Source organism: Camelus dromedarius, chromosome 9 (assembly GCF_036321535.1).
Source record: "Camelus dromedarius isolate mCamDro1 chromosome 9, mCamDro1.pat, whole genome shotgun sequence".
NCBI lineage: Eukaryota > Metazoa > Chordata > Mammalia > Artiodactyla > Camelidae > Camelus > Camelus dromedarius.
Window position 1 is genome coordinate 65,128,191 of NC_087444.1, and position 11,121 is coordinate 65,139,311.

Consider the following 11,121-nt stretch of genomic DNA (forward strand, 5'->3'; position numbering starts at 1 on the left):
TGCAGAGCCGGAAAAATCCCCGCCTGCCTGGCGGTGGGTGGCGTCACTTCCGGCGCACTCGTGACGTCAGAGGCGGACGCCACACTTGAAGAGGGGGCGGGAGGCGCCGGCGGCGGCGGCGCTGTCATGGAGTTAGCGCAGGAAGCGCGGGAACTGAGTTGCTGGGCGGCCAAAGAGATGGAGGTTCCTGTGGCGGCCCGGGCCTCGGAGTCGACGCTGCGCAGGTGAGGGCCGCTCTGGGAGTGAGGGCTCCCCACCCTGGAGATAGTCTGCGGGAGTGAGAACCACATTTTCATCGAAGACGCGCCTTCCTCCCCCTCTTCCTCTGCCCCAGGGAAAATAATCGTTGAGGGCGCTCCTGCCCCTCGAGTGGTATACCCAGGCAGAGGATCCTGAATTGAGTGAGGACGTCCTGACCCTGACCCCCACACTCCCACTCTCACCCTGTGAGGCCACCTAGAATGAGGTCCCTGGCACCAGTGGGGATCCTCCATGAGTTAATAATGAAGTCCCCTTCATTATTATTCATGTGAAAATTGGATCTCCAGGATAAGGCTGTCCCTGCAGCACTTCACCACCCACCACCCACCCCCCACCCCAGCCCAGCCAGCGAGGACACTTTGGAGTCAGCAAAGACCACTCCATTGTGGAGATTGAATCTATAGGAGTGATGACTCACATCTGGTAATGAGAGAGCACTTCCTGACAGTATAGCCCTCACCTCCACCTCTAGAGGTGACTGAAGATAACCCTCTACCAAGGAGAAAGGGAGCACGCCACCAGGGAGTGAGAATACCCCTACACCCAATGAGAAACTCACTATTCCCCAGGAGGGAGTATCTTACCCCTGGAAGTATGGACTCACCCTCCTCCCAGAGGTGAGAATTCCCTAGTAAAGACCATACCCCCCACCCCACCCCACCCCTCTGTGAATGAGGATCCTCCACCCTGTGTGATGTCCCAAGCATACCCTTACATGCTGTTCCCACAGGCTGTGTTTGGGCCAGGGGGCCGACATCTGGGCCTACGTCTTGCGGCATGTACACAACCAGAGGTTAGCCTGGCTGCATGAGGGAAGCTGTGGCAGGGGAGGGGACCCAAGCAAGTCCCACAGTAACTCCCCTTCCTCCTCCCTCTCCACTATAGGAATGTCAAGAAGATCCGGGGAAACCTACTCTGGTAATTGGTCCTCAAAGCTATCCCCTCCTGTCTGACCCAGTCCCATCCAGCCATGTCCCCGCCCACAACCTCACACCTCCTGTCTCCCCCTGGAAGTCCCTGTCATCCTCTAACTCTCACCTTATTTCCTCAGGTATGGCCACCAGGACAGTCCAGAGGTGAGAAGCATGCGATGCAAGATATTATTTCATCCAAAAAGACGATCTGTAGACCTGCTCTGGGCCCAGCCTTGTACTGGGTGATGCTAGGGCCACTGTGTCACAAGACAGCCCTGATCCCTGCACTCATGGGGCTTACCGTCCAGGGGGAGAAGGCATGAGCCGGGGGTTGGGGGACACGGATATGAGGCATCAAAGCTGATGAGGGAGATGGGAGAAGAGACTGGTTTGGGAGAGATACTGAGGCCAGTATAGGACCCAGTGTGTGCATGGTGCCAAGGTGACATCTAGGGGGAGGCTTCCTGGAGACCTCAGGACTCACAGGTGTGGGGCTCAGTGGGGAGGTGAGGACAATAAATAGATTGAGGGGTGAAGCAATCCCAGGAGGAAGAGGAGGACAAGATAGTACCCTTGTGCTATTCTGGGCCTAGAGTTTCAAGCACAGAAACTGCTTAGGAAAAACCTTCTGCTACCCACCTGGGCAGATGAGAGGCTGGTGCTCCACAAAGGGCAGTCAGGCCAGGCTGAGCCCCAGCCAGGCCATGCATCTGACCCTGTACCTGATTCCACCAGGCCCGTCGGAAGTTGGAGCTGGAAGCTGCTGTTGCCCGCCTGCGGGCAGAGATCCTGGAGTTAGACCAGAGCCTGGAGCTGATGGAGCGAGAGACTGAGGCTCAGGGTGACCCATGGGGCTGGACAGATGGGCAGCAGAATAGGGTTAGGGAAGGTACTGATGGCCACCTCTGTTCCTCTCACAGACATGGCCATGGAACAGGCCCTACAGAGCATGCAAGACACCCAGCGTCGCGCTCTCCTCCTCCGGGCTCAAGCTGGGGCCATGCGAAGACAGCAGCGGGGGCTCCAAGTTCCCATGCAGCGACTGCAGAATCAGCTCAAGCGCTTGCAGGATATAGAGAGGTGGGCCTTGGGTGCCCAGGGACCAGCCCTCACCAGGCTGGGCAGACACTTTCTTAGAGGCCCCAGTGCTCTACCCTGACCCCTTCTTGGGTTCCAGAATTCTGAGTGCCACTCCTTAGGATTTAATGTCTGTGAGGCCAGGAAGTTTTGTCATCTCAGCCCCCTGTATTTCCAGGGCCTAGAACTGTGCCAACTATATACCTGGAATACCAGTACTTGGGGGAAGACAGTAAACAAGGGATAGTCCTGCCCTCATGGAGCTCATGCTCTGATGCAGTGGAGACAGACGGTAAACTAGGAAGCAGGCAAACCTATAATCACAGGTGGAGATAAGTGCTTTAAAGAAAAAGCGATATGGTAGAAAGGGAGAGCGAGGTGCTACTCCAGGTAGGATGGCCAGAGAAGGCCTCTCTGAGGAGGGAACATTTGAGTTGTGGGAGGAATTTCCAAGCAGAGAGACAGCGAGAGCAGAGCCCTGAGCTTGGCCTGTGGGAAGAACAGCTGGGAGGCCAGTTCAGCTTAAGTTTCATTGGCAAGAGGGAGAGCATGAGGAGGTAAGGTTGGAGAGGTGGACGGAGCACCAGGGAGGTATTGGAACTCTACCCTGAGACTGAGTTCCTGCCCTGACTCAGCCACTTAACAGCAGTGTGACCCTGGGCAAAGTATTTAACTTCTTTGTGCCTCAGTTTCTAAGGTCTGTAGAATGGGGATAATATTAATACCTATCCCTTAGGGTAGATTTGATAATTAAGTGAGTTAAATCATGCAGTCTGCTTAGAAGAGTTCCTAATACCCACTGTCATTCTGAGTGTGATGGGAACACACCACATTGTTTTTGAGGGTTTTGGGCAAAACAGTGACGTGATTTTGATTTTCTGAGGTTTTAACAGGATCATTGACTACTGGATGGGAACAGACTGCAGGGGCTAAGAGCAGGGAGACCCAAGAGGAAGTTAATGCAGCCATCCAACCAGGAGATGACAGTGGCGGAATTTGGGTTGGCCTCGGAGGTCCAGGCTTAGTGATCCCTGTGACTAGCTTTGCTGGCAGCAAGAGGGGACACAGGCATTGTTCTGCCAGCTGTCTCTTCCCAGGACCCCAGCCCTAACTGCACTCATCTCTCCAGGAAGGCCAAAGTGGATGTAAACTTTGGACCCTTGACGTCAGCAGCCCTGGGCCTGGAGCCTGTGGTCCTGGTAAGAGTCCTGGGCCAGGAGGGAAGGCGTGGAGGCTCTGGGGTTAGGTAATCATCATGCCACATCTTCTTCTCAGGGGGATGTCCGAACAGCCTGCAGCCTCCGGACCCAGTTCCTGCAGAACCTCCTGATTCCCCAGGCCAAGGCAGGCAGCATTCCGTGAGTATCCCTCAGCCCCCAGAGACCCTGCAAAGGACCTGGGCTTTGAGAGGAGTTAGAGTTACTTGTTATAGACACTGAATCTCTGGGCTATGTCAGCCCCAGGCCCTGCCCCAACAGGGCTCCCAGGCTGGGAAAAGGGGGAAACAGACCATTATAGACAGTGACAATCCAGGTGGTTACAGCTGTCAGTGGTGGGGAGGCCTGAGAGGCGCTGGGTACCCAGAGGAGTTGCCTCCCCGAGCTAAGGAGGCAGGGAGGATGGGTTCTCTGGTGAGGAAGGTAAAAGGTTTAGAGGGTGTTACAGCTAAACAGCCCATGTGAAAGGACCCAAGGCTAACAAGTTGATATTAAGTGGGGAACTCAAGTCTAGTAGGCACAGAGGATCTGGTTTCCCATCCTTGAAATGGGGACAGTGACAGCCCCTACCTTATGGGGTAGTGGTGATCATTAGAAGGTGAATTGATGTGTCTTGTAACATTCTCTGTCCCCTTCCTCAACTCCACAGAATCCCTCGAGATGACCACTTTGGAACTTCCTACCAGCAGTGGCTTAGCTCAGTAGAGGTGAGGGGGGCTCTCAAGAATGGCCACACCCTCTGCCCGGTAGTCAAACCTCAGGGTGCCAGGACCTAACCCCTTCTCCATGGAGTCCCAGCTCGCAGTCCCACCTCCATCCTGCCCTGACTTCACCTCTCCCCCAACCAGACACTGCTGACAAACCACCCCCCGGGCCATGTCCTGGCTGCCTTGGAGCACCTGGCTGCAGAGCGAGAGGCAGAGATCCGGTCCCTGTGCAGTCTGGATGGGCTTCAAGATACGGAGACAGCCAGGTGTGGAGTGCGAGCTCCCATAGTCAGAGCAGGGCCAGTGGCTGGGTCAGCTGGGACAGGTCAGGACCAGGCAGGGTGACCTGATGGGGGTGGAACTGAAACCCAGTAACCAATCTGGCAAGTAGGCTGGCATTGGCTACCCACAAGGGCCCAGGCAAGGGGACAGGGCTCCTCCTCTGAAGCTCTGTCCCTGTTCTCAGGTCCCAGGCACCAGACCAGTCAGACTCCAGCCAGGCCCTGCCATCCATGGTGCATCTCATCCAGGTGACCCCCCAGGACCCTTCCCAAGACCCCATCCTCTTCCCAACCCAAGACCCACTCAATCCCCTCACCCAGGGACCATGCCTATCCTAACTTTGTGCCTCACTCCAGGAGGGCTGGCAGTCTGTGGGTGTGCTGGTCACCCAGCGGGGCCCTCTTCTGAAGGAGCATCAGATTCTGACCCGGCGCCTCCGGGGCCTGATGGAGGAGATGGAGAGATGTACCTTGGAATCCAGCGAGAGGTGAAGGGTCTCCATGGGCAGAGGCCTCTGGCCATCTCTCTCCCAGTGGTGCTGGGATACTAGACTCTTTCCTGCCCCTGCAGCTCCTGTTTCTGCCTCCCTGCTTGCTCTCCTGGTTTGTCTCCCTCTGTTTATGACTCCTTGTGCATCCTTGCAGATCTGGTCTCCCTTCTCTACAGTGACCTTCCTTCTCCTTTACTCTTTTCTACTTGTGCCCCAGGCAGGCATTGGTACTGGGGCTCCGGGGCTGTGCCTTGTGGGCAGAGCTCAAGGCCCTGCGTGCCTTGAGCCAGGAGCTGGAGGAGGCTGCGGGGCGGCGACAGCTTCTGCTCCAGGAGCTACAAGCCAAACAGCAACGGATCCTGCACTGGCGCCAGCTGGTGGTGAGAGTCGGGACTCCAGGAGAGGTGGCAGGGCCCAGGGAGGGCCAGAGTGAGGCTGGGAGCCTTAAGATCCAGAACTGGGCCTCCTGGTGAGGAGAGGGGGCCAGTGAAACTCCCAGGAGGAAGCAGGGCCTGTGCAAAGAGGGGAGCAGTGCCAGAGGCTGGGCGGTGAGAGGAGAAGCAGCCCATCTCCCTGGCCTTCTGGTTGCCTAGGAGGAAACACAGGAACAGGTGCGCCTGCTCATCAAGAGTAACTCAGCCAGCAAGACGCGCCTGTGCCGGAGCCCCGGGGAGGTGAGAGGGGAGTTGGGGCCAGGTCTGGGTAGGGCCGGGTCTCCTAGGGAGGGGGCCGAGTGGCCTTACACTGCCGTTCCCACTCCTCTTCTTACCCACAGGTGCTGGCTTTGGTTCAGCGAAAAGTAGTCCCCACATCTGAGGCTGTGGCACCCCAGAGCCAGGAGCTGCTTCGGTGTCTGGAGGAGGAAGCCCAGCATCTGCCCCATCTTGTGCTGGGCACCCTGCTGCGGCACAGCCCCGGAGGGTGAGACCGGGCAGCCACCATCTCCCCTCCCATGGATGACTTCACTCCCTGGGCCCACACCAAAAAACACAATCCCAGCACCCCCAGGCTGCTGGACCTCCCCCTCAGGACCTCACCCTCTGGAATCCTAGTCCTCAGAAGTCCCTGGGCCTCCTGAGCTCACCTCTCAGCCCCCAGACCTTCTGAAACCCAAGCCTCCCCCTCAGCGCCCCACCCAACCTGGACTTTCCCCTCAGGTTGCAGCCCCTGCCTACCATCCTCCCATCCATCCACCAGCTGCATCCTGCTTCCCCAAAGGGCTCCAGCCTCATAATGCTGAGCCACAAGCTGGGGCTGCCTACAGGGAAGGTGAGTGCCTGTCCCCTTGGCCCTGTCTTCCCACCCCAACCCCGCCTCAGGTGACTGTCCTTCTACCTTCCTCCAGGCTCCAGAACTGCTCCTCCCAAAGGCTGCCTCTCTTCGCCAGGACCTTCTGTTTCTCCAGGATCAGCAGAGTCTCCGGTGCTGGTATCTGCTCCACATGAAGACCAGCCTGCCACCAGGACCATCCACCCAGGGTAGGCCTGCCCTGCTTCCTCATCCCAGCCCCTTCCCAGGACCATCGGCCTCTGGAAGAAATCACAAACACCCATGGCTTCCACGGTGCCTACTGTGTGCTTTGAGCATGCTCACAAGTTTCATCCTCACAGCAGCCCGTTTACAGAGGAGGGAGCTGGGAAGCAGAGGGCTTGGTAACTGCCCAGAAGGCAGAGCTAGGATTTGGATCCAGGCTGTCTAACATGGGTCTGTGCTCCTAACCACTAGGCAGCACTGCCCATCAAATTGCCAAGCACTCATCCATCATCAGATAGCATAGTTGAGTAGTTAAAAGCTGGGCTGTGAAATTAAACTATGGGGATTTTCTTCTCAGCCCCACCTCTTCCTTGCTGTAGGATCTCCCTGTGCCTCAGTTTCCTCCTTGGTGGAGTAAGCATAATCATAGTACCTTACAGAGTTGCTGCAAAGCCTCAGGTAACCCAAACAGGGCATTGAGCCTGGCTGCAGTCAACACTGCGTGTCTCTGGTGTGATTACAACACTGTTACCTGCACATGTGCAGCCTCTTCCAGTCCTTACCTTGAGGGAAGAGAATATGAGACCCCAGTTTACAGAGAGGAAACTGAAACTCAGAAAAGGCATTTATTCCTGGATTCACGCAACAAGCACTCGGTGGACATGTGCCAAGTGCTGGCCCTGAGAGCTCAGTGGGAGGAGAGGTGAGAGCTGTCCAGCCCCAGGGGTGTCCCAGTGAAAGAAGTAAAGAGCGAAGAACCAAAGGAGAAATAGATGGAAGAGGTGCCTTAGTGAGAAATCAATCAGGGTACCATCAACAAAGCAGGAAGAGACCATTTTCAGGCCTTTGAGTTTTGGGCTCCCTGCAGCCACCCCTGTCCAGTGGGCAGGGAGCAGTGTGAAGGAACAGCAAAAACAGCCCAAGACAACATGGCATAGCGTCATCCCACCCCAAGGGCATCTTGGACTTTTAACACATCTGTCCCAGAACTTAGTTCCCTCTAATCCAAAAAGCAACTCTTTTTCTCACTCCTGTTTTCCTTTCCTCAATAAATGACCCCACTGTCCTCATGTAGACGCTGAAGCCAGAAACCCAGGAGATGTCCTTAATTCTTCCCAGTCCCCCACCTATAGCCTGTCAGCAGGCCCTATGGATCCAATCTCCCGAGTGCCCAGTCTGTCCCCTGCCCCACTGGCCTGGGGTTCAGATAATTCCACCTAACCCTAGGAGCGCCTGAAAAAAGGGCAAGTGTCATGCCTGAGGTTGCAAGGCCAGGAAGGCATCCAGGCCCAAGGGTCTGACCACACTGCTGATCTGCACTTACTCTGAGCTGGGAACATTCTGGGTCTGTGGAGAGGGACCCAACCAGTCACAGCGCCCAGGGGAAATCACCGCTGGAGTGAAGGGCTGCAGTGGTCTGAGGAGGAAGCCTGGGGGTGAGGGGTGCTGGGAAGGGCTTCCAGGAGGAAAGACGGTGTCTCAAGTGAGCCCTGGGGAATAGGTGAGGTTTTGCTCAGGAGTAGTGAGCAGAGGCCACATAATGCACCCCTCAAGTACTATGCTGAGAGCTTGGGCTCTGTCTTGGGGCACTGGGGAGCCTTACAGAGTTCAAGCAGGAGAAGGAAAGGATTAGGTTTAGGCTAAGATCACTCTGCCTGCCATGTGAAGGGTGGACCAGTGGGAGGCCGAGGTTTGGAGCCTAGGAGGGAGGCTGGGGGAAGAGTAAGGAAGCAGTGAGGACACTGAGGGATGGGCCATGGAGATTGATGGGCCATCAGGGGGAGGCAGGAAGCCGAACAGAATGAGGCCTGGGGGATGGTGAGCTTGCACCTGATAAGAGGACAGGGAAGGAGGGAGAGGTTTGGGAGAGATGCTGAGATCGAGACTAGATGACTAGAACTTGGTGACCCGTTGGCTGCAAAGCACCAAGGAGCCAGGAGACTCAGTGCTGTTTCTCGGGTTTTTAACCTGCAGAGCTCCTGCAGATCCGGGCATCCCAGGAGAAGGAGCAGAAGGAGAACCTGGGGCAGACTCTGAAGCGGCTGGAGAACTTGCTGAAACAAGCGCTGGAGCGAATCCCTGAGCTGCAGGGCGTTGTTGGGGACTGGTGAGGGGGAGATGCTGAGGTGGGGGCGGAACTGGGCAGAGCAGGCAGAGCTCAGACCACGGTGGTGTCGGGGGCAGGCTGAGGACAAGCAGGCGTGGTGTTAACGGGAGGCCAGTCTCTCTTACACCATCCTCTCCTCCAGGTGGGAGCAGCCGGGACAAGCCGCCCTCTCCGGGGAGCTCTGCCAAGGCCTGTCCCTGTCCCAGTGGCGGCTGCGCTGGGTCCAGGCCCAAGGCGCCCTGCAGCAGCTGTGCAGGTGAAGAGATGGCTCAAAAAGAAGTCAAGAGCTTCACATTTGTTCACACCAACACTTCACTTCTCCTAGTAAGACCTTTGGAAGAAAGCATCTCCTGGATGCATCAGCCCATTGTCTCTACCCACACCTGCTGTCCCCCTCCACAGACTGTTCTGTTGTTCCTCTCAACTGCCTTGCCCCTGTCCTGGCATCCCACCAAAGCCAAGAGAATGGAGTACTGTGGGCCCCACGCTACCTGAAACTCTCCTCATCACTTTTACCCTCAGCAAAAAGTAATCAAGCATCTGCTCTAAACACTAAGGATCCAGTACTGGAAAAAAAAAATGGACAGAAGTCCCAGCATTCAGGGGAGTTGTTCTAGGACTTGAAAACAGACTGCTGGCAAGATAAGTAAGCAAAATATCTAGTATGTGGAAGATAACTGCTATGGAGGAAAAGCAGTTATAGAGGTGTGATTTTAAATCAAGGGCTACACAGCAAAGGCTACACTCTGTAAAGGAAGTGAGAAGGAAGCACGTGGGTATCTGAGGAGGGCTTGCAGAGTGGGGGAGCTACAGCTCATGCAAAGACCCTGAGGTCAAATGTGCTGGTGTGAGGGCTGAGGAAGCAGTGTAGCTGGTGGAAGAGGGGGAGGGTTTAAGAGTTGAGGTCATCTTCTGGTTTTTATAGTTTCTTTTTTACATTTAAATCTCTGAGCCATTTGAAACTTATCCAAATGGATTCAGTTTAGTCTCATTTTAAATATATCTCAACAGCACTTATGAAAATTCTCATTCAGAGCAGTGATTGCCTCTGAAAGAAAGGTGGGTGGCAGAGATCAACCAAGGAAGAGACAAACTTTCTAGAGCCAAAAATGTATACTGAAGGTACTGGGGTTTACACAGGTGTACAGGCTTGTCAGAACACACTGTACTCATTAGATCTGTGCATTTCAGTGTGAATTCTCTTCAATTTGTTAAGTAAAACTTTGCCTACCTAAACTTTGTAAAGTAAAATTTGAGATACCACCTTTTCATACACTAAGTTTCCATGGTTACTTGGGCGTATGTGGGTTCTCTCCGAACATTTGTCTGCCTGTTCTCCTGCGCCATCCCCACGGTGTTTTAATTATAAAGGCTGTGTAATATGTCTTCGTACCTGAAATGGCTGATTGCCATCTTGCTCTCATTTTTCAGTGTTTCTCTATCTCTTCCTGCTATTTTTTTCTCCCAAATGAAATGAACTTTATATCCAACTTACCTGGTTCCAGAAGGAATACAAACATGGATGGGAGTTTTACTGGGGTTGCAGTTAGTTTCCAGATTAGGGATATTTGACATCTTTGTGATCTTATACCTTGTTTTCCACCTCCCTTCTCGTAACTCCGCTCTTGGCCTCCGGGCGCCCTGACTCTCCCATTCTCCTCCTGTCCCTGGCTACTCTTCACATTTGCCTTACTGTGCACCACCTTAGTGTTCCCTCTCCTCCTCCCTCTCTTTATCTCAGCTCCCAGCCTCCACCTCCCTGTTGAACATGGGGGTCCTTACCCCCTATCCTTGCTTAATTTTTCTCCATAGCACATATTCTAACATACAATATTTTATTGTATCTTTTATTGTCCTCTTCAAACAGAATGTAAGCTCCATGAAGGTGAATTCCTCTATAAATTAGAAATTAAACAAATTTTCCTAGATGTGATTCAAAATCCAGATGCAATAATGGGAAATAATAACAAAAACATAAAAGTAAATTTTTGCATGGTTTAAAAAAAAAGAACAAGGTAAGAAGAAATGACAAACTAGGGGGGTGGGGTTGCAATTTATACTATAAAGGGTATGTGTGTGCACACGTGTGTGTGTAGTGTCAAAGTGGAAAAGAAAAATTCTAAGTCTATAGAAAAGTGGGCAAAATATATATATGGACAATTCTCAGAAAATATGCTCAAACTCAATAAGAGAAAAGCAATTAAAACCCCACTTTGATATATATTTCCCACCTATCAGACTGGGAAAAAGGAAACCCATAATTTTGGCAACTCACTCTGTTGGCAAGACTATGGGAAAACAGCAGTTTAATATGTAAGTGCACATGTAATATGGAACACCAGTGGGATAATCACCAGCAAAACTATACATGCATTTATTCTTTGCCCAAATGCTACTTAGAGAAATGTATTGCAAAGACATACTGGGTGAAATAAAAACTGTGGCACCTTGTACAAAACAACTAGACCATTTTCTTCAGAAGGTCAGTGGGGGTACGGTGGGAACTATTTTAGATTAAAAGAGATGACAACTAAATACAATGCAGAATCTTGATTGAATCACAGGGTTTTTAAAAAGTGAAAGTACATTTCCC

At 53.4% G+C, this 11,121-nt stretch overlaps 1 protein-coding gene across 2 annotated transcripts; it reads left to right on the plus strand.

Moving 5' to 3' along the window:
• Window positions 1-71: 71 nt before the first annotated feature.
• HAUS5 (HAUS augmin like complex subunit 5) lies at window positions 72-9,927 on the plus strand. 2 transcript variants are annotated; one of them, XM_010978821.3, is made up of 19 exons: window positions 72-224; window positions 992-1,054; window positions 1,147-1,179; window positions 1,313-1,337; window positions 1,911-2,016; window positions 2,096-2,255; window positions 3,382-3,451; window positions 3,528-3,610; window positions 4,119-4,176; window positions 4,318-4,442; window positions 4,643-4,706; window positions 4,815-4,945; window positions 5,166-5,328; window positions 5,542-5,622; window positions 5,724-5,869; window positions 6,106-6,217; window positions 6,294-6,426; window positions 8,396-8,528; window positions 8,671-9,927. In XM_010978821.3, the coding sequence occupies exons 1-19, from the start codon at window positions 127-129 to the stop codon at window positions 8,786-8,788; spliced, it is 1,902 nt and encodes a 633-aa protein (XP_010977123.1). In that variant the 5' UTR covers window positions 72-126; the 3' UTR covers window positions 8,789-9,927. The 2 variants fall into 2 exon arrangements, with proteins under 2 accessions (XP_010977123.1, XP_064345326.1); XM_064489256.1 differs by having other exon boundaries at window positions 1,911-2,255; window positions 3,386-3,451.
• The last annotated feature ends 1,194 nt before the right edge of the window (window positions 9,928-11,121 follow it).

Excerpts from the sequence above, each read along its gene's own strand:
- HAUS5 (XM_064489256.1), top strand. The coding sequence starts at position 127 with ATGGAGTTAGCGCAGGAAGCGCGGGAACTGAGTTGCTGGGCGGCCAAA. Across the intron at positions 2,256-3,385 it reads CGCTTGCAGGATATAGAGAG|GCCAAAGTGGATGTAAACTT; the intron begins GTGGGCCTTGGG and ends CTCTCCAGGAAG. Across the intron at positions 8,529-8,670 it reads CAGGGCGTTGTTGGGGACTG|GTGGGAGCAGCCGGGACAAG; the intron begins GTGAGGGGGAGA and ends CCTCTCCTCCAG.